Here is a 23,558-nt window from a genome sequence, read left to right as displayed (position 1 = left end):
TCTGAACCTCAGCCACCTCATCTCTAAAATGACATTAATGACCATCTTACAAGAGTGATGGGAGATTAGAGCTTACATATATAAGTGCTGGCATAGAGTAAGCATTAAATGCCTTTTCCCTTTTAAAACACATTTTCACACTCATGTTTTAAGATGAAAAATTAATCTCCCTGTGAACACAAAGTATGGACATTTACTTCAACACTGAAGTACCACATAAGGCTGCAAGCAAATTTAAGTGTTCTCTATATTGTATCTATGCGATATGAAAATAAGACTGGACGAGTCCTTGTTGGCTGTCATTTACATGCTTTCAAGTTTCAAAAATGAATGAACAACATTATCATGATTTTTTTTTCATAACATCAAAGAAACTGAAAATTGTACAAATTATTCAATAAAATTTTTGATAAGCAAAATGAAAAAACTAGCTAATGTTTTAGAGACCATACTGATGGAAATTAGTGGAACAAAAAACAGATTTAATGATATAAAACTCTAAAAATAACTCAAAACTAAAAATAATAATTATCAAACACTGGAAGAACTTGGCCTAGTCCGATAAGCTAAATCCTTATCTTATTTACACAGAGTAAGTCAACATTAACTAAAGTTGAAGATTCAACAAATAGTTTTTTTTTCCTCTTTGATTTTTCTATTTTAACTAGAATTATCCAGATAATCATTAGAAGAAATAAGGTCAAAGTGCCTCTGAAAAGTAAGATGGGATATGGAGAAAGCTGCTGCAGAAAACCACTTCTTTCATCTTAAATCTTATGTAGGTCTATACAATTGTTACTACCACAAATTACATTGAAAAGCACTTATAGAAATCAAGGAAATAAATAAATCTGAGAAACCCCTAAGTTCTTTGAAATTCAATAACACAATATTTAAATATCCAGTGGATCAAAGAAGAAAACACATGGAAAATTAGAAAATCACTTAAACTAAATGAAGATGAGAAAAAAAAGGCAATATTTAAATAATGTAAATGTCCACTTTGGGAAATGGAGTAGATGCACTTTTCTCTATTCCTACAAGTACAACTATAACTTCTGTGAATCATATAAATCAAACATTAGAAGAAAGGTAGAAAAAAGAAGGCACACTAGCTAGGAATCTCAGGACCCAGGGAATGACATGGTGGTAAGTTCCCTGGACTTTCCTTTTGCCTTATTTTCTCAGATTTGGAGCCAGAGTCTGGCAACCAGAAACACCACTGGGGGCTTACACAGCATTCAGAAAAGGCCTACTCTTTCTAGCCAAAGGACTAGGAAAACGGCAGCCTAGAAATAGATAACTTTTAGACAATAAAAACCACCAAACACTCAAAAAACAATACATATATACATATGCACACATACACATATATATAGTACCATTCTCTTCAATAGAGGTCAAATGGAGTATGTAAATAAAAACTTAATCTAGGTTTTTAAATTCTCTAAACACAATGAATTTAAGCTATAAATTAATAACAAAGATAAATCTTCAAACACTTGAAAACTAAAAGAAAGCCACTGCTAAGTCGCTTCAGTCGTGTCCAACTCTGTGCGACCCCATAGATGGCAGCCCACCAGGCTTCCCCGTCCCTGGGATTCTCCAGGCAAGAACACTGGAGTGGGCTGCCATTTCCTTCTCCAATGCATGAAAGTGAAAAGTGAAAGTGAAGTCGCTCAGTCGTGTCCAACTCTTAGCGACCCCATGGACTGCAGACTACCAGGCTCCTCCGTCCATGGGGTTTTCCAGGCAAGAGTACTGGAGTGGGGTGCCATTGCCTTCTCCGAAGAAACCCACTAAACCCACTAAAAAAAAGTCCATAGACCAAGTAAGCAACCTCAAGGGAAATAAAATATATGGAATCTAATTTTTAAAAAAGTATAAGGTTTCCAAGTCCAGCATGTAAGAAGCTTTTAATTTGCCACTCCATTCTAATACGAAAAAAATTAAACAAGCTGAAAAGTCAACTCTTTTTAGATCCAAAAGAGAAATGAAGTCACTAGGCAAACTGCTGCTCCCAGACTGTAAAGGTTGACAGGCAAATACAGAGAATCACAACTTACTGGAGCAAAAACCCAGGGGTAGAAACCTCCATGGGAACCAGATGGAGAGACGGAAAACCTAAATTATAATTGATGAATTGCTAGAGGCACAGTGTAGACAATTCTGAGAATCAAAAACTCCAGGGAGACCCAGTAATAGGGATAATGCCCACATATTTATGAATTTTATCTCTAGGAGATCACTAGTTTCTTACAGTGATATCAGAAAAAAATCTGTTTCTGAGGGGGAAGTGGAAAGAGGAGTGTATTTTGAAATACACCAGAGCACTCTGTTCTTAACAAGGCCTGCCCTTGAAAGAGACTATTCCACCAGTAGGCCTAACCAGCTAGGGTGTTATCAGAGCCTAAACTACAGGGTGGCAGAGTAATACCCAACTCCACCCTTCTATGTGAGAGAAGGGAAATACCAATTCCAGCCCACTCTAGTCATCCTGCTGTACCTAAATGGGAAAGAAAAAACCAAGAAGACTGCAAAGTTCACAGTCTAGAGGTACAGGTTCACAAAAGATTGAGACCTAATTACAGAATGCTTCCCTTACACTATTAAAAGCCTATTTATGGCAGCTCTGTACCCAGTACCTCAAGCTAGCTATTACATCATAAGGCATACTAAAAGCCAAAACACAGTTTGAAGAAACAGAGCAAGCATCAGAACTAGACTTAGATATGGCAGGCATGTTGAAATTGTAAGACTGGTAATTCAGAACAACAATAATTAATGTGCTAAAGGCTCTAACAGATAAAGAAAGGAGCATGCAAGAACCGATTGGCAATATTAGCAGAGAAGTTCTCTATACACTATAACAGAATACACTACAATGGAAATCAAGAATGCCTTTGATGTGCTTATTGGTAGGCTGGACTTGGCTTGAGGAAAGAATCTCTGAGCTTCAGTATATTTCAATAAGAAACCTCCAAAACTGAAAATCAAAAATATAAAAGACAAAAATAAGAGAACAGAATATCCAAGAACTGTGGGGCAACCACAGAAGGTACACCATACATGTAATGGGAATGCCACAGGAGAAAAGATAAAGAAACAGAAGAAATACTATGAATAGAAACAATGACTGGCAATTTCCTCACATCAAACTACAGGTACAGAAAGCTTAGAGAACACCAACCATGATAAACGCCAAAAAACTATACCTATTCATAAATCATACATATTGAATATGCATATAACATTCAAACTATAAAAAATTAAAGATAAAGAAAAATCCTTACAGAAGTCAAAAGAAAAACATGCCTTACTTAAGAAGGAATAAAGGTTAAGAAGTACCTCTGACTTCTCAGAAACTATTCAATTTAAGAAGAAAATGAAATATTTAAAGAGTTGAGAGAGTAAAAACCAACTTAACCTCACGTGAAATTATCCTTTAAAAGTGAAGGAGAAATACTTTCTCAAACAAACAAAAATTGAAAGACTTTGTATGTTTTTTTACTACTACTACTACTAAGTCGCTTCAGTCGTGTCCAACTCTGTGCGACCCCATAGACGGCAGCCCACCAGGTTCCACTGTCCCTGGGATTCTCCAGGCAAGAACACTGGAGTGGGTTGCCATTTCCTTCTCCAACGCACGAAAGTGAAAAGTGAAAGTGAAGTTGCTCAGTCATGTCCGACTCTTCTCGACCCCATGGACTGCAGCCCACCAGGCTCCTCCGTCCATGGGATTCTCCAGGCAAGAGCACTGGAGTGGGTTGCCATTGAGAGATAAGAAAGATATGGATTAGAAAACTTGGACCCACAGAAAGAGCATCAAAGAAAGAATAAGTGAAGATAAAAAAAACCTTTCTATGAGGCCACCATCACCCTAATACCAAAACCTGACAAAGATCCCACAAAAAAAGAAAACTACAGGCCAATATCACTGATGAACATAGATGCAAAAATCCTTAACAAAATTCTAGCAATCAGAATCCAACAACACATTAAAAAGATCATACACCATGACCAAGTGGGCTTTATCCCAGGGATGCAAGGATTCTTCAATATCCACAAATCAATGTAATACACCACATTAACAAATTGAAAAATAAAAACCATATGATTATCTCAATAGATGCAGAGAAAGCCTTTGACAAAATTCAACACCCATTTATGATAAAAACTCTCCAGAAAGCAGGAATAGAAGGAACATACCTCAACATAATAAAAGCTATATATGACAAACCCACAGCAAACATTGAAAAAAAAATTGAAAGCATTTCCTCTAAAGTCAGGAACAAGACAAGGGTGCCCGCTTTCACCATTACTATTCAACATAGTTTTGGAAGTTTTGGCCACAGCAATCAGAGCATAAAAAGAAATAAAAGGAATCCAAATTGGAAAAGAAGAAGTAAAACTCTATTTGCAGATGACATGATCCTCTACATAGAAAACCCTAAAGACTCCACCAGAAAATTACTAGAACTAATCAATGATTATAGTAAAGTTGCAGGATATAAAATCAACACACAGAAATCCCTTGCATTCCTATACACTAAGAATGAGAAAATAGAAAGAGAAATTAAGGAAACAATTCCATTCACCATTGCAACGAAAAGAATAAAATACTTAGGAATATATCTACCTAAAGAAACTAAAGACCTATATATAGAAAACTATAAAACACTGGTGAAAGAAATCAAAGAGGACACTAATAGATGGAGAAATATACCATGTTCATGGATTGGAAGAATCAATATAGTGAAAATGAGAATACTACCCAAAGCAATTTATAGATTCAATGCAATCCCTATCAAGCTACCAACGGTTTTCTTCACAGAGCTAGAACAAATAATTTCACAATTTGTATGGAAATACAAAACACCTCGAATAGCCAAAGCTATCTTGAGAAAGAAGAATGGAACTGGAGGAATCAACCTGCCTGACTTCAGGCTCTACTACAAAGCCACAGTCATCAAGACAGTATGGTACTGGCACAAAGACAAAAATATAGATGAATGGAACAAAATAGAAAGCCCAGAGATAAATCCACACACATATGGACACCTTATCTTTGACAAAGGAGGCAAGAATATACAATGGATTAAAGACAATCTCTTTAACAAGTGGTGCTGGGAAAACTGGTCAACCACTTGTAAAAGAATGAAACTAGAACACTTTCTAACACCATACACAAAAATAAACTCAAAATGGATTAAAGACCTAAATGTAAGACCAGAAACTATAAAACTCCTAGAGGAGAACATAGGCAAAACACTCTCTGACATACACCACAGCAGGATCCTCTATGACCCACCTCCCAGAATATTGGAAATAAAAGCAAAAATAAACAAATGGGACCTAATTAAAATTAAAAGCTTCTGTACAACAAAGGAAACTATAAGCAAGGTGAAAAGACAGCCTTCAGAATGGGAGAAAATAATAGCAAATGAAGCAACAGACAAACAACTAATCTCAAAAATATACAAGCAACTCCTACAGCTCAACTCCAGAAAAATAAATGACCCAATCAAAAAATGGGCCAAAGAACTAAATACACATTTCTCCAAAGAAGACATACAGATGGCTAACAAACACATGAAAAGATGCTCAACATCACTCATTATCAGAGAAATGCAAATCAAAACCACTATGAGGTACCATTTCACGCCAGCCAGAATGGCTGCGATCCAAAAGTCTACAAGGGTGTGGAGAAAAGGAAACCCTCTTACACTGTTGGTGGGAATGCAAACTAGTACAGCCACTATGGAGAACAGTGTGGAGATTCCTTTAAAAACTGGAAATAGAACTGCCTTATGACCCAGCAAGCCCACTGCTGGGCATACACACTGAGGAAACCAGAAGGGAAAGAGACACGTGTACCCCAATGTTCATCGCAGCACTGTTTATAATAGCCAGGACATGGAAGCAACCTAGATGTCCATCAGTAGATGAATGGAAAAGAAAGCTGTGGCACATATACACAATGGAGTATTACTCAGCCATTAAAAATAATACATTTGAATCAGTTCTAATGAGGTGGATGAAACTGGAGCCGATTATACAGAGTGAAGTAAGCCAGAAAGAAAAACACCAATACAGTATACTAACGCATATATATATGGAATTTAGAAAGATGGTAACAATAACCCTGTATATGAGACAGCAAAAGAGACACAGATGTATAGAACAGTCTTTTGGACTCTGTGGGAGAGGAAGAGGGTGGGATGATTTGGGAGAATGGCATTGAAATATGTATAATATCATATATGAAATGAGTTGCCAGTCCAGGTTCGATGCACAATACTGGATGCTTGGGGCTGGTGCACTGGGACAACCCAGAGGGATGGTATGGGGAGGGAGGAGGGAGGAGGGTTCAGGATGGGGAACACATGTATACCTGTGGCAGATTCATTTTGATATATGGCAAAATCAATACAATAAAGTTAATTATAATAAAATTTAAAAAAATAAAAATTAAAAAAGAAACTTTTCTTTTTACTCTTAATTGATCTAAAGTATAATAGCTTTGTTCAAAATTATAATAGCAGCAGTGTATTCTTTATGCATTGTTATGCATGTACTTATGTATAATAAACATAAATGACAGCAATGATTCAGGGTTGGAAGGAGGAATTAGAATTACTTTGTGATTAGAAGGTCCTCACACACACACACACTGCCCTTAAAGTGGTTTAGTGTTATCTAAAAGTGATCTTGGATTCATTTTAAATGTATACTGCAATCTCTAGGTCAACCACCAAAAAAAGTTAAAAAAAAATTATTATAACTAATACAGTAAGAAAGAGAAAATGAAATAATATAAAATGCTCAGTTAGAACCACAAAAGGCATGAGAAGAGTGGACTCAAAATAGGAACAAAACACAAGGGCAACAAATATAAAATATTGTAGCAACAAATATAGTTGCTATCAATCTATGTCAATAATTACTTAGAACATCAATGGTCTAAATGCACCAATCAAGAGACAGAGATTATCAGAGTAAATCAGAAAATCAAGACTCAAACATACTTTGTCTAAACTAACTTTAAATATAAAGACACATATAGATTAAGAGTAAATGAAGAGGACTTCCCTGGTGGTCCAGTAGTTAAGAATCCGCCTGCCAATGCAGGGAGCATAGGTTTGATCCCTGGTTGGGGAAGATTCCATGTGCCACAGAGCAACTAGGCCTGTGAGCCACAACTACGAAAGCCCATGTACCCTAGAGCCCATCCTCTGCAACAAGAGAAGCCGCCGCAATGAGAAGCCTATGTACCACAAACCAGAGTAGCCCCACCTGCCCCAACTGGAGAAAGCGCTTGTACAGCAACAAAGATCCAGCGCAGCCAAAAATAAAATAAATATGTTTTAAAAAGAGCAAATTAATAAAGTAAGATATACTATGTAAAAACTAATTAAAAGAAAAATCAGAGTAGCTGTACTAATTTCAGACAGAGCAAAACTTCATGAAAAGTTATCAGGGATAAAAAGTGGTATTAGATAATGATAAAGAACGTGAATGTGAACGTGAAGTCACTCAGTCGTGTCCGACTCTTTGCGACCCCATGGACTGCAGCCTACCAGGCTCCTCTGTCCATGGGATTTTCGGGCAATGGTACTGGAGTGGATTGCCATTTCCTTCTCCAAGGGATCTTCCCAACCCAGGGATCAAACCTGGGTCTCCCGCATCGTAGACAGACGCTTTACCGTCTGAGCCACCAGGGAAGTCCTAATGATAAAGGTGTCAGTTCTAAAAGGAGACATGGCAATCCTCAATGTGCCTGCAAGTAACAACGGGGCATAAATAAAATCAATAAGCCTCCAGCAAGGCTAAGAAAAAAAGAGGAAGAACACAAATTACTAATATCAGAAATGGAAGAGAGGTCATCCTCATAGATTTCATAGACATTAAAAGGATAGTAAAGGAATAATGAAGCTCATTCCATAGTTCATCAGGCACTCTATCTATCAGATCTAGGCCCTTAAATCTATTTCTCACTTCCACTGTATAATCACAGATGGTGACTGCAGCCATGAAATTAAAAGACACTTACTCCTTGGAAGGAAAGTTATGACCAACCTAGATAGCATATTCAAAAGCAGAGACATTACTTTGCCAACAAAGGTTCGTCTAGTCAAGGCTATGGTTTTTCTTGTGGTCATGTATGGATGTGAGAGTTGGACTGTGAAGAAGGCTGAGCACTGAAGAATTGATGCTTTTGAACTGTGGTGTTGGAGAAGACTCTTGAGAGTCCCTTGGACTGCAAGGAGATCCAACCAGTCCATTCTGAAGGAGATCAGCCCTGGGATTTCTTTGGAAGGAATGATGCTAAAGCTGAAACTCCAGTACTTTGGCCACCTCATGCAAAGAGTTGATTCATTGGAAAAGACCCTAATGCTGGGAGGGATTGGGGGCAGGAGGAGAAGGGGACGACAGAGGATGAGATGGCTGGATGGCATCACTGACTCGATGGACATGAGTCTGGGTGAACTCCGGGAGTTGGTGATGGACAGGGAGGCCTGGCATGCTGCAATTCATGGGGTCACAAAGAGTTGGACATGACTGAACGACTGATCTGATCTGATCTCTGAAAGGAATAATGGGGCTTCCCTGGTGGCTCAGTGGTAAAGAATCCATCTGCCAATGCAAGAGACATGGGTTTGATCTCTGTGTCAGGGAGATCCCCTGGAGAAAGAAATGCCAATCCATTTAGGTATTCTGGCCTGGAAAATCTCATGGACAGAGGAGCCTGGCAGGCTATAGTCCATGGGGTTTCAAAAGAGTTGGACCTGACTGAGCAACTAAATCACCACAACAAAAGGAATAATGAACAATCCTATGCCCACAAATGTGATAACCTATGAACCATCTCCATCTGTGAATCCGTGGCTCCTTCCCATCTGGCTTGTCTATTACACTGGCTATTACTGCTATACTAAGGTTCTATTCTTTAAGTTCATGTGAGAATAGTTTCTGGGATTTTTTTTTATTTAGGAAAGGAACTTTTGATGTGGTGCTCAACTATAAGGACACATACAGCAATCAATAAACTTTATAGATCCCTTCCTTCCTATAACATCATCATGTGGTTATAACTTCTATCTGATAAAAAAAGAAACCCCTCTACAAACATTTGTCCCAGAACATTGCTTACCTCTGGATAAAGATGGAAGCGTTTCACTGTATTAATTACAAGAGGATATTCAGTGAGCCTGTCATTCATAATCATCCACAGTCCTTGCAAAAATGAAGGTGCTTCAACAATGGTCTTGAAGTAGGAATAATAAAGTCCCTTTTAAAAAGTATAAATTGTTAACATAAGTAAAATTTTAAAATACTTACTTTTCTCTTTTTAGACAATTTACTCTGAAAAGGAAAAAAAGACTGATAATAAGACTTCCTAATTTCTACTTACTACTACATTCTTGAATGCAAACAAAAGCATACCTTTTCAGGTCATCACTATACTATTCTTTCATATTTTCCATAGGTTCAAAAGAGTTAAAGGGATGTATTCAACGTTTTAAGAATTTTTCTAATCGTACCTTATAATAAGTAAGCAATACATTTTAGTTCTACCAAGCCTGACTTTACCCCCGTATTGTGAGACACCTAGAGGCTGAGATCTGATAATTCTGGCATAGGTATGACTTTGTGTCATTGTATGTGTACAACTTTGCATAACTACTTATATTTCTCCAACCCTTTAGAAATAATAAATGATGGTCACAAGGGCATCAGATGGTACTTAATGCTTTCCTTTGCCTTCCAGTTCCATTGACTGGCTCTGCACAAAGTGAAAGCTAACTGTGAGCTCCTGTTCATGACAGAAATGTTGTCCTGAAAGAGGGGCTATTCTAGTGCATGACTACAGCATGTGAAATGATTTTTTTATTAGGCTAGTAAAATTGCTATTTAAAATTCAAAGACTAACAAAAGTATGCTGCTTCATATTACTTGCTCATCAATTTCCTGCTTTCTTTCCTAAAAACTAAAGGGCAACATAGTTTGTAATATATGTTCCTCTCAAAAATCATTAAAAGCAACCTTCAACTCTACACTCATTCTGGCTTCATACAACTATAAGGTACTTTATTTTTTACAGATTAAGCAACAGTAGTGACTAATAAAATTAAAGATTTGTTTTAACTAATATCTGAAAGGGCACTTCTTCATAATTTTAATTAGTATCAATAGAACAAGTTCATATAAGGATCTTTCCTTTTTGCTTATGAGAGAAACAAGGCAATACAACGAAAAGATATCTAATATGCATGTCTGTACTAACAGAAAGAGGAAACATACACATTTTTATTAATAAGTTATTATTTTTGTGTCTGGTACTGTGCTACTTGCTTCATTCATTTTCTCTTTCTTCATTTTCAATAAAATCCTGTAAGGCTGGCATTATTTCTAATTAACAGATGAGACTGATAATCAGACAACTTACTCATCATTATACAACAAAGCATAGAACTGATAACTGAATCTAGTGATCTGTCATTGAAGCCCAGACGCCGACACAGCTACAGTTTTCAGTTCAGTCGCTCAGTTGTGTCCGACTCTTTTCGACCCCATGAACTGCAGCACGCCAGGCCTCCCTGTCCATCACCAACTCTTTATTAAATAATATTTTATATCCTCTCTTTGGAAATAACACTTATAAGATATTAAAAATTCAAATGCCATACAAATGCTAACATGTCCAACTCTTCGAAGCTTTTAAGTGGCTATACGGAGAGAGATTTAAAAAACAATGCCTGAGATACCTAGATGAGGCACATGTATAGAAGTCACTAAGGAGCTAGGTGAGAAAACAGTGGGAGTGGGGAGTTATGTGCTTAACAGGTACAGTCTATTTGGGATAATAAAGTTCTGGAGATGGATGAGGGTTAATGGTTGCACAATGTAAATGTGTTTAATGCCACAGAACTATATACTTAGAAATAATTGAAATGGTAAGTTTTGCTAATTTTAATTCTTTAATTAAAAACTTTAATTAAGTCACAATTAAAGGCAAACAAAGGAGAAAGCAATGGCAACCCACTCCAGTACTCTTGCCTGGAAAATCCCACGGATGGAGGAGCCTTGGAGGCTGCAGTCCATGGGGTCGCGAAGAGTCAGACACGACTGAGCGACTTCATTTTGACTTTTCACTTTCATGCATTGGAGAAGGAAATGGCAACCCACTCCAGTGTTCTTGCCTGGAGAATCCCAGGGATGGGGGAGCTTGGTGGGCTGCCGTCTCTGGGGTCGCACAGAGTTGGACGTGACTGAAGCGACTTAGCAGCAGCAGCAGCAGCAAAGGCAAACAAAAGAGCCAATTTCAGCTCTTCTCTTGGCCCCTGATTAGCACATCTGGACACCTGGCTTCTCTTAATTGTAAATTTCTGCAACTTGGGCTTTCTTTATCCCATTTAACCCCAACAACAATTATGTAAGATACAGTAGATTACATTATCCATTTTACGGATTTGGTGTCAAAAGAACAAAAAAAGTATTAAAGAAATGATATCAAAAGTTCTTTAAAAGAGATTATCTCTAAAAGAGATTATCTGGAAATAAAGAGAGCTTAAAAAATAAATTTAAAGTGCCAGCTAAAACTGACCAACTCTACCCCAAGAGAAAGCAATTTCCAAGAATTCTGATAGGTCAGTATCACTTCTTAAACTTTGTTTTCCTTTCCTCAGCTATTAAAATTGATCTTTCAGTTAAGTTCAGTTCAGTCACTCAGTCGTGTCTGACTCTTTGCGACCCCATGAATCACCGCACGGCAGGCCTCCCTATCCATCACCAACTCCTGGAGTTCACCCAAACTCATGTCCGTCGAGTCGGTTGATGCCATCCAACCATCTCATCCTCTGTCATCCCCTTCTCCTCCCGGCCCCAATCCCTCCCAGCATCAGAGTCTTTTCCAATGAGTCAACTCTTCACATGAGGTGGCCAAAGTACTGGAGTTTTAGCTTCAGCATCAGTGCTTCCAATGAACACCCAGGACTGATTTCCTTTAGAATGGACTGGTTGGATTTCCTTGCAGTCCAAGGGACTCTCAACAGTCTTCTCCAACACCACAGTTCAAAAGCATCAATTCTCCGGCACTCAGCTTTCTTCACAGTCCAACTCTCACATCCATACATGACCACTGGAAAAACAATAGCCTGGACTAGACGGACCTTTGTTGGCATTGCAAAGTCTCTGCTTTTTAATATGCTGTCTAGGTTGGTCATAACTTTTCTTCCAAGGAGTAAGCATCTTTTTATTTCATGGCTGCAGTCACTATCTGCAGTGATTTTGGAGCCCCCCAAAATTTATATATTAAAAAAAAAAAACTAAAAAAAAAAGTCTCACACTGTTTCCATTGTTTCCCCATCTATTTCCCATGAACTGATGGGACCAGATGCCATGATGTTAGTTTTCTGAATGTTGAGCTTTAAAGCCAACTTTTTCACTCTCCTCTTTCACTTTCATCAAGAGGCTTTTCAGTTCCTCTTCACTTTCTGCCATAAGGGTGGTGTCATCTGAATATCTGAGGTTATTGACATTTCTCCCAGAAATCTTGATTCCAGCTTGTGCTTCTTCCAGCCCAGCATTTCTCATGATGTACTATGCATAGAAGTTAAATAAGCAGGGTGACAATATACAGCCTTGACATACTCCTTTTCCTATTTGGAACCAGTTTGTTGTTCCATGTCCAGTTCTAACTGTTGCTTCCTGACCTGCATATAGGTTTCTCAAGAGGCAGGTCAGGTGGTCTGGTATTCCCATCTCTTTCAGAATTTTCCACAGTTTATTGTGATCCACACAGTCAAAGGTTTTGGCATAGTCAATAAAGGAGAAATAGATCTTTTCCCGGAACTCTCTTGCTTTTTCGATGATCCAGCAGATGTTGGCAATTTGATCTCTGGTTCCTCTGCATTTTCTAAAACCAGCTTGAACATCTGGAAGTTCACAGTTCATGTATTGTTGAAGCCTGGCTTGGAGAATTTTGAGCATTACTTTACTAGCATGTGAGATGAGTGCAATTGTGCAGTAGTTTGAGCATTCTTTGGCCATTGCCTTTCATAGGGATTGGAATGAAAACTGACCTTTTCCAGTCCTGTGGCCACTGCTGAGTTTTCCAAATTTGCTGGCATATTGAGTCCAGCACTTTTCACAGCATCATCTTTCAGGATTTGAAATAGCTCAACTGGAATTCCATCATCTCCACTAGCTTTGTTCGTAGTGATGCTTTCTAAGGCCCACTTGACTTCAAAGTCCAGGATGTCTGGCTCTAGGTGAGTATCACACCATCGTGATTATCTGGGTCATGAAGATCTTTTTTGTACAGTTCTTCTGTGTATTCTTGCCACCTCTTCTTAATATCTTCTGCTTCTGTTAGGTCCATACCATTTCTGGCCTTTATCGAGCCCATCTTTGCATGAAATGTTCCCTTGGTATCTCTGATTTTCTTGAAGAGATCTCTAGTCTTTCCCATTCTGTTGTTTTCCTTTATTTCTATGCATTGATCGCTGAGGAAGGCTTTCTTATCTCTCCTTGCTATTCTTTGGAACTCTGCATTCAGATGCTTATATCTTTCCTTTTCTCCTTTGCTTTTTGCTTCTCTTTCCACAGCTATTTGTAAGACCTCCTCAGACAGCCATTTGCTTTTTTACATTTCTTTTCCATGGGGATGGTCTTAATCCCTGTCTCCTGTACAATGTCACAAACCTCCATCCATAGTTTATCACGCACTTTTATCTATCAGATCTAGGCCCTTAAATCTATTTCTCACTTCCACTGTATAATCATAAGGGATTTGATTTAGGTCATACTTGAATGGTCTAGTGGTTTTCCTGACTGTCTTCAATTTCAGTCTGAAACTGGCAATAAGGAGTTCATGATCTGAGCCACAGTCAGCTCCTGGTCTTGTTTTTGCTGACTGTATAGAGCTTATCCATCTTTGGCTGCAAAGAATATAATCAATCTGATTTCTGTGTTGACCATCTGGTGAGGTCCATGTGTAGAGTCTTCTCTTGTGTTGTTGGAAGAGGGTGTTTGCTATGACCAGTGCGTTCTCTTGGCAAAACTCTATTAGCCTTTGCCCTGCTTTATTCTGTATTCCAAGGCCAAATTTGCCTGTTACCCCAGGTGTTTCTTGACTTCCTACTTTTGCATTCCAGTCCCCTATAATGAAAAGGACATCTTTTTTGGGTGTTAGTTCTAAAATGTCTTGTAGGTCTGCATAGAGCCGTTTACCTTCAGTTTCTTCAGTGTTACTGGTTGGGGCACAGGCTTGGATTACTGTGATATTGTGTGGTTTGCCTTGGAAATGAACAGAGATAATTCTGTCGTTTTTAAGATTGCATTCAAGTACTGCATTTCAGACTATTCTGTTGACCATGATGGCTACTCCATTTCTTCTAAGGGATTCCCGCCCACAGTCGTAGATATAATGGTCATCTGAGTTAAATTCACCCATTCCAGTCCATTTTAGTTTGCTGATTCCTACAATGTCGATGTTCACTCTTGCCATCTCCTGTTTGACCACTACCAATTTGCCTTGATTCATGGACCTAACATTTCAGGTTCCTATGCAATATTGCTCTTTACAGTTCGGACCTTGCTTCTATCACCAGTCACATCCACAACTGAGTATTGTTTTTGGTTTGGCTCCATCCCTTCATTTCTTTCTGGAGTTATTTCTCCACTGATCTCCAGTAGCATATTGGGCACCTACCGACCTGGGGAGTTCCTCTTTCAGAGTCCTATCATTTTGCTTTGATATTCTAGCAATTGATCTTTACTATCTTATAAAGAAGTCTGCCTGTAGGAAAGGAAGAGAATGTGACAAAAGAATCCTGAAACACTTTTCTGTGGTATATATTTTATTTTTTAGATTCCATATATCAAAATAAGTGGTAAAATAGAAGGGAATAGCTGGATCATATTTTTAGTTTTTTCAGAAGCTTGTACACTGTTTTCCACAGTGGCTGCACCAATTTACATTCCCATCAACAGGGTAGGAGAGTGTCCTTTCTTCCATATTTCATCAACATTTGTCATTTGTAGACATTGCAATGGTAGCCATTCTGACTGTGGTGAGGTGGTATCTCATTGTGGTTTTGACTTGCACTTCCCTAACAATTTGTGATGTTGAGCATCTTTTCATGTGCCTGTTAGCCACCTGTATGTTTTCTTCAGAAAAAGTTTATTCACGTCTTCTGTCAATTTTTCAAAAATTTTTTATATTGAGTTGTATGAACTGTTTATGTATTTTGGATATTAACCAGTTATCAGTCACAGCATTTACAAGTATTTTCTCCCATCCAGTAGATTGTCTTTTAGTTTTGAGAATGGTTTCTTCAGCTCCCCCAAAGCTTTTAGGTTTTACTAGGCTCTATTTATTTATTTCTGCTTTTATTTATTTTGCCTTAGGAGACAGATCCAAAATAAATACTGCTGCAATTTATGTCAAACCGTGTTCTGCCTATGTTCTCTTCTGGGAGATTTATGGTTTCAGGTCTTACATTTAGGTCTTTAATACATTTTGACTGTACTCTTGCTTACAAAGTGAGGACTAAAACACTTTTTATTTAAATAATAAACCTATAGGCCAGATTTCAAAAACAAACCTATGGTTACCAAAGGGGAAATGTGGGTGAAGGACAGGGAGAGATAAATTAGGAGCTTGGGATTAACATACACACATTACTATATATAAAATAGATAACCAACAAGGACTTATTATATAGTACAGAGAACTCTATTCAATATTCTGTAATAATCTACAGAAGTAAAGAATCCGAAAAAGAATGAATATATGTATATTTATAACTGAATCAGTTTGCTATACATCTGAAACACAACATTGTAAGTCAACTATGTCCTAATAAAATTCTTTTTAAAAACAGCAAAAATAAAATAAACCTAAAATAGTGTGAGAAACAGTACAATTCACCAAAATTCATTTCAGATCCTAATATATTTGCACCTTACTATTCTTAATTTACAAATGAATTCATTAGAAGAAAGAACCTAACCATTTCAGTGCGAAAAGTCATCTCCCGTTCTAAGGCTGAGAGGTGAGAAAAATGACGATCATTTTCAAAAAGTGTTATCAAATGTACCCTAGAAGAAAAATAACATGTTTCAAAAACAGGGCTAAACTATTATAAACAAAGTATAAAAACCATAAGAAGAACAAAGAATAAATTTTTACAATAAATATTGAGATAACTTTATAGTTTGTCAATTTGTAAATTTTTAGGGATTTATAATCCAGCACTATAACACAGATAATTGTGTATTTCCCCTTCCTGGATCACTGCCTTGTCATGGTGAAGGGGCTGGCGTAACTCAATGAAGGTATAAGCCATGCCATGTAGGGTCACCCAAGATGGATGGATCATAGTGGAGAGTTCTAACAAAACATGATCCACTGGAGCAGGGAGGCCTGGCAAGTTGCAGTCCATGGGGTCGCAAAGAGTCGGGCATGACTGGGAGACTGAACAACAACAATTGTTGATCTAAAACTCTTGTAGATTTCTCCATCATTCTTCCCATTCCAGGCATCTAAATCAGAACTGAGGCATGCTTTTGTTTATCTGTTATGTTTTACAAGTGTTTCTAATGTACCAGGTTTGGGAAATATCTCTTAACTGTTAAAAAGATTTAGAATATAATTTTAAATAAAATTATTTTAGGTTAAATAAATTTTTTAATAAGTAGAACACTACATAAAGTGCCAAAGAAAACAGGACTGTACTTAAAAGATATTTCATCAGTACAACTAAAATAAATAAATAAATAAACCCAGCTGTAGGTACTGAAACAGGAGCATAAGTGACAAGTAAAATTGTAGTGAGCAATTATACTATCCTTAATTATACAGTAGATGCTTTCCAATGAAGTAGAAAATAAAACAAAATTCCATATGGCAACTGTATCTTCCACTCACCTTCATTTATACTTAGGACATATACCAGGGTATCACAAGCTGTAGGAAATGTTTCTTAACATTACAGTCTTAGTTCTATTAACAACATCGAGATCTCCCTGCAGAATAATGGTCAGAAAAGCACTGTCCCAACAGGACGTGGGGTAGATCCCATTCTTCCCAAGAGCAGAAATCCTTGAGCTCAGGTAGAAATGAAGATATGTCAGAGGAAAATTATTTTACATATACTTTTTACAAATATATCATTTATGTAAAATAATGTGTATGTGTATGCACACTGAAAGGCTCATTTAATTCTGTATTACCATTACAGGGTGTTTATCTTCATTTCTACCTGATTTCCAATTGACAGGTGCTACTAAAACTTTACACAAACCCTAAGTTTATGTCACTGCCGCCGCCGCTGCTGCTGCTGCTGCTAAGTCGCTTCAGTCATGTCCAACTCTGTGCGACCCCATAGATGGCAGCCCACCAGACTCCTCTGTCCCTGGGATTCTCCAGGCAAGAACACTGGAGTGCGTTGCCATTTCCTTCTCCAATGCATGCATACATGCTAAGTTGCTTCAATCATGCCCAACTCTGTTCGACCCCATGGACACCAGCCCACCAAGCTCCTCTGTCCATGGGATTCTCTAGGTAAGAATACTGGAGTGGGTTCCCATTTCCTTCTCCCTTATGTCACTAACAACTCTCAATTGCTAGAAAATGAGGAAGTTTTTTACATGAAATAAACATGAAAACCACACTACAAAAGCTAGATATTTAGGAAATACAGTGGTGAACCTTTTGGTAAAGCAAAAATATTTTAATTCATAAATTACTATTCCCATAATGCATTCATTTATAAATGTTTCACACATGAGGTTTTTAAAAGTTTTATACACACACATATACATATGTTAACTGGTACACATATAGATATTCTATATACATAGCAAGCAGTTAATTTTTTATATATACAAACAGTGATGGTAATTTTTATAATCCAAATGTTTTTATTTATATCAAAATGAAACTAATCTTACCAGTGCAAAATTGCCACAAAGGCAGCTGGAAAAAGAAAAAAAAAAAGGAAAAAGTCATTAACAGTTGCCTTATTATGCCTTTAAAATGACTACTTAATAACTTTTAAAACAAACACTGCAATGTTGGAAGCTTCCAATCATGCTTCTCCAGCTCTTTTTCATATTCTCACCATCCTGAGCTCAGTCCTACCACTCCTCAACATTTCTCAGATGTCTAGTTTTATGTCACTCCAGCTCTTTTTCATATTCTCACCATCCTGAGCTCAGTCCTACCACTCCTCAACATTTCTCAGATGTCTAGTTTTATGTCACAATCAGCAAACTATGGTCTATGATCTGTCTGGTCTATTTTGTCTGCAAGCTAAAATGGTTGTTAATTTTTTTAAGGGTTGTAAAAAATAGGAAAGAAGAATAAATAACAAAGACTGTATGTGGTCTGAAGTTTAAAATTTTTACTACTTGGGTCTTTATAGAAAAAGTATATACTCACTACATATGTTAACTTTCCATCTAATACATGGTAATACTATGAACCACTTAAACATTAAACCTATACCTTCCCTCTCAACTCTGATAAGGTTTCATTAACTCTAAGATGGACAATGTCCTACTCAACTATATTTGTATCCTCTTTCTTATTCTCAAGGCAATTACTCTTAAAAATAATACTTAAGAAAAAATAAAATATCCTACTAAGTCCATCTAGCTTTCCAAAATCTTCAAAATATTAGTGTCTCTCACCCACTCCCCTTAACCCACATTCCCTACCCAACAAAATTGTAAGGTGTAATGATGTCAATACTGTAAATGCAAAGAAGGGCTTATCACAGCTCCTTCTAAAGTTGTGATTAAAAGCCTATCTCCTGTATCCTGCCTCTGTCAACTTCACCTCTGAAAGTGACCCAACCTTGTACCTTACTGACACAAAGACCATTTGATGCAAGCACTCTCAACATCTTATATCCATTTCAACATTTCTCTATATAGTGAGCTTTGCTTCTCTGTTCTCTACCATCTCACAACAGGAAGTATCTCTTCTCTTTTCTACTGATAGCTTCTCAAATTCATGCCTTTATCTCCATCCTTCCCAATTATTCCAAGACTGCACCATCAAGTATTCACTCTCTTCGAACCTCAATCTCACCCTCTCTCCTCGATCGTTCTCCTTCAGCCTTTCATATTCCCAGGCCTTAAAATACTTCTCTTGATATAGTAGACCTTCCAACTACAAAATATTCTCTTCTCCATCCCCTGCCATGTCTGACAAGATAATCAGCCAACTTCTTTAAAGTTCCTATAACTCTTAAATGACCAATGACCCTTCAGTTATCAACATCAACAGTCTCTTTCAATTCTCCTGCTTTTCAACCTCTCTGTAGAATTTCACCAGATTCTTAGATTTCTTTCTCTATCAAGACCCATCATACCAACCTACCAATTCATCCATTTTCTGACCATTTTGTTTTTATATGCTTCTCTGTTTTTTATTTTTCTCTTCTCTCTTAAAACTAAGTATGTAGGGGTTTTCCCAAGTATCTTTACTTTGCTCTCTTTTCTATCTTGGAAATCTCACTCAATGTCAATGTTTCAACTCACTTCTACATGAATAATTCCCAAATCTACAATCCTCATGCCTGACCAAATGTTCTCTCTTCCTCTCATCACATTCCTTTCCTCTTCTACCTCATCACATTCCTTTCCTCTTCTACCTTATCACCTACCCAGGTCCTCTCAACATGTTTCCATCAACTTTCACCTCTGACTTCTCTTCTCCATTCCTACTGTCGCTACCCTCATTAAGACCACTGCTGCCTGGGGCTTCCCTGGTCCAGTGGTTAAGAGTCCACTCTGCAATGCAGGGATACCGGTTTGATCCCTGGTCCCAGAGGATCCCATATGCCACCGCAGAGCAACTAAGCCTGAGCACCGTAACTATGAGCCTGTGCTCTAGAGCCCGGAAGCTGCAGCTACTGAGCCCACATGTAGCAACTACCGAAGCCTTGGTGCCTAAAGCCTGTGCTCCCCAACAGGAGAAGCCAGTGCACCCCAACTAGAAAAAGTCCACATGCAGCAACAAAGACATTAACGCCAAAAAATAATAATAATAACATTAAAAAGACCATTATTGTCTGGATTTTAGCATTCAACTGTTTTTTTCTACCTCAGTCCGTATCCAGTCCATTTTACACACTGCTGTCAAATCAATCTCTCTGAAGCACACTTCTGATCCTATCACTCTATTTAAGTCATTCAATGTCAATATCAAGAACATACTAAATGTCACAAAATTGTTCACTTTAAAAATGGTTAATTTTATGTTATGTGCATTTCACCTCATTTAAAAAAAAATTATTTTCCTAAAGAAAAGAACCCATCAGTGCCATCCTACTGAATGAAGTTCAAATGCCTTAAATGTAGACTTGAATTAGACTCCCCATGGCTGGTCCCAACCAATTTTTTGAACACTCTACGTTCTCTTTTGGACCCTTACTTTTATTTCATATTTTCTTACTTCCATGGCTCTGATTATGCTGTTCTATAGGCTTCTAATACTTGTTGTTTGCTCCACACATCCAAATATTACCCTTTTTTGGTCCCAACTAAAATCCCACATTTCCCGTAACTAGACATCTGACAAAATCTAAATATGAACCCCCATTATTTCTCAAGTATTGTCTACATGCTCCAAATGTGGAGATCCATTCTACTTTAATATCAGCAATCAACTTACGATGGAAAAGAAACCACAACTTACATTAGGAGATATCTATCTGTGTTTCAATATATAACAGCAGCCAGTCTGAGCAAGGACTAGGCTCAAAATTGCTCTTAATGAAAAAGCAAAATTTACATCTTCAAAAATTAGGAATGCAAATAAAGAAAAATCTTTCAAGGGCTTAAATAAGAAGGCAATTTAGGCATCAAGCTCCTCAGCAAGATGAAAGTAAATAGATACCAACATGGGGAAATATATTGCCTAATTTGATCCTATTTCCCCTGTGAAAGATTCTCAACTCATTAAAACCAACATATTATTTTGCTTCATTCAAGGTGCAGAAAAATATAAAGTCTGACCTCCCCCTCCCCCAAAGCTACCCTATCATTTTCACTAGGGATAAATGGCTGCCTTAAGATGACATTTTGTTGGTGACACATAAAGTTATCACTGTGCCTGCAAACCTTTGAAAATGTTTTAAAATAAGAACTAAGAGGGCTCGGAATTTTTGTCAGCAATTTTCCAGATACTGGAACTCGCCATTATTGCTGCCAGACTTGCTTGTTAAACTGATATTCAAGATTCATGGAAACCACGTCCAACCCTAGGATCAAGAGGGTACACGGGTCTCTCCATTGTGAGCCTAGTCGCCCGGGAGTGCTGGTGCCGGAGCTGTCGGGGCTCCTGCAAGGGGCTTTCCTCGGTCGGTTCCGCTCACCTATGCCGAAGGCCCCCTTGCCCGAGACCTGACGTCTTTGCAATAGTTGCGCCTTGTCCGAGAGCTGCTCCAGCAAAGAGCTGAGAAACGGAAAGCGGTCGTTCAGAAGATCGGTCCTTCTAACCATCTCCACTGGCACGCAATTCTGCGTTTTCAAGTTTCGGATCCTCTGCGGCGAATACTTCCGGGCGCCCCTTGTCAGGTTCCCCCTGCGTGTGCGCAAAGGCAGCTCCGGCCTTTTCACCTCCTCCTTCGGCTCCTTCTCCAACTCCCGCTCCCCAGATCCTGTGGCCCGGCGCCGCCGCCTAGACTGAGTGGAGCGGAGAAAGTGCGATGGCTCTGAAGCCGCACCTCTGAGCTTACTCCTCGTTTGCCCGACCATTTTCTCATAGTCCCCGTTCGGATGGGGCTGGTACTCTCTCCGGCGCCGGCCCGGCCTAGTCAGGCGAGGTCCGCAAGATGCCTGGCTCGGCTCACATTCTCAACGACTCGCCGCAGCGCCGTTGCAGGCTGCCCGGTCGTCAAGGCGACCGCGAAACAAAACCCAGGCTGCCTGGCGCCGCTCGTGCGCCGCTCACGCGCGCAGCCCCACGTGCGCTTATCCTGCGCACCCTGCCACGTGCACCTCCCACGCGTTCAGCCCCAGGTGCGCTTATCCAAAGCACCACGCGCAACCTCCCACGTGCGCTACCACGCCTGCAGCCCCACGTGCGCAGGTCCTTAGCACCGCCCCTCGCAGACCCTCCCACGTGCGCCCCCACGTGTCCATTCTGTAGTGAGCTGACTGCTCGGCGCTCCAAGCACGTCTCCACGCGCGTTTCCCAGCGCATCTTCTCACCTGCGCGGCTCAGCTGTCATACCTTGCTAGCGAACAAGACTGAAGAACTTTCTTCGTTTTAATTCCTTTCTTCGGGTTTAGCCTTAGCTTTGTTTTTGCCAAAAGGTTGTCTGTTTCAAGGTTATTAACAAAAAAGGAGATCTCAATTTTAAAAAGTAACAGTAGGGGGGAAAAAAAGCGAGGAAAGGAAGCGAGAGCCTGTGACGCGCCTGGCACTTATTAGGAGCGTCTCTCCTCGCCCCTTTGGAACACTTGGCTGGTATGGGACACCTAGAGTTCATCTCCTACACCGAGGCAGTGGCCCGACGCTGCAGGCAGCAGGTGGCAGAGCTGGCATGAACCCGGTGAGTCTAACCGCACAGCCTCAGGTTGAATGCGAATTCAGAGTTGTCCCCTTTGAGGACAGAGTTTATCCATCTATTCTGAAGTGAAATTGTGTCCCAAACCAGGTTGCTCAGAATTCCTCGGCAGTTGAGCGCGGAGCAGTGCTCAGCACTCTCCCCTTTCTGAACCAGAAACCACCGGGGACCACATAAAAGGAGAAACCCACAGTCACTGCAGAGCCATACGCGATGCCACAGCGACTGGCAAAGATGCACAGGGACCGTGGCGCTTGTCATGTCCTCTGCTCCCGGCCCTGCGGCCAGAGCCCACACCGCCTCACGTCCCATCTGTTTCCCGACGGATCCAACTCCCTAAAACCCCTTTCCCCCATCTGGTCTAGACGCCCTGCGGCTAGGTTAATTTCCCAGATGCCACACCGCTCAGAAATGCTTAGGACTCCCATTAGCCCATAAATAAAAGTTAAACTCCTTGGCTTGTTTATTGGTACCTTTAGTAGCCTGCCCCATCTACCTATTCAACTTCAATTTCCCACGTCCCCGGACATAGATCTTCCTCTCCAGTCATTCCAAGTGAGGTCTTCAATGTGACTCTGTTAGTTAACTATCCCTTTACTCATACCCTAAAGCCCTCTTGAGTTCTCATCCGTTTTTGCCTACCTCTTTCAGTTTTGTTTCTTTCCAAGCCCCACCCGGTTTCTCCAGCCCAGGTTAGTTTCCCTATTCTGCAGGTCTAAACCGGCAATGGCACCCCGCTCCAGTACTCTTGCCTGGAAAATCCCATGGACCGAGGATCCTGGTAGGCTGCAGTCCATGGGGTCGCTAAGAGTCGGACACGACTGAGCGACTTCACTTTCACTTTTCACTTTCATGCATTGGAGAAGGAAATGGCAACCCACTCCAGTGTTCTTGCCTGGAGAATCCCAGGGACAGGGGAGCCTGGTGGGCTGCCGTCTATGGGGTCGCACACGACTGAAGCGACTT

At 39.4% G+C, this 23,558-nt stretch overlaps 1 protein-coding gene across 2 annotated transcripts in view; it reads right to left on the bottom strand.

Annotated features, from left to right (window-relative positions):
* DPY19L2 (dpy-19 like 2) overlaps positions 1-21,897 on the bottom strand; it is a 92,569-nt gene extending 70,672 nt beyond the window's left edge. Inside the window, exons 1-4 of one of the 2 annotated variants that reach the window (XM_061414158.1) lie at positions 21,396-21,897; positions 17,962-17,986; positions 16,020-16,107; positions 9,155-9,292 (exon numbers count right to left, since the gene is read on the bottom strand). In XM_061414158.1, the coding sequence (XP_061270142.1) occupies positions 9,155-9,292; positions 16,020-16,107; positions 17,962-17,986; positions 21,396-21,777 (633 nt within the window). In that variant the 5' untranslated portion in view covers positions 21,778-21,897. The remainder of the gene's footprint in view (positions 1-9,154; positions 9,293-16,019; positions 16,108-17,961; positions 17,987-21,395) is intronic. The other variant, XM_061414157.1, reaches the window with a different exon arrangement.
* Positions 21,898-23,558: the final 1,661 nt, after the last annotated feature.

The sequence above is a fragment of the Bos javanicus genome, chromosome 4 (assembly GCF_032452875.1).
Source record: "Bos javanicus breed banteng chromosome 4, ARS-OSU_banteng_1.0, whole genome shotgun sequence".
Classification (NCBI taxonomy): domain Eukaryota; kingdom Metazoa; phylum Chordata; class Mammalia; order Artiodactyla; family Bovidae; genus Bos; species Bos javanicus.
Note: the sequence above shows the minus strand (reverse complement) of the source record. Positions and strands in the feature narration are given on the sequence as shown.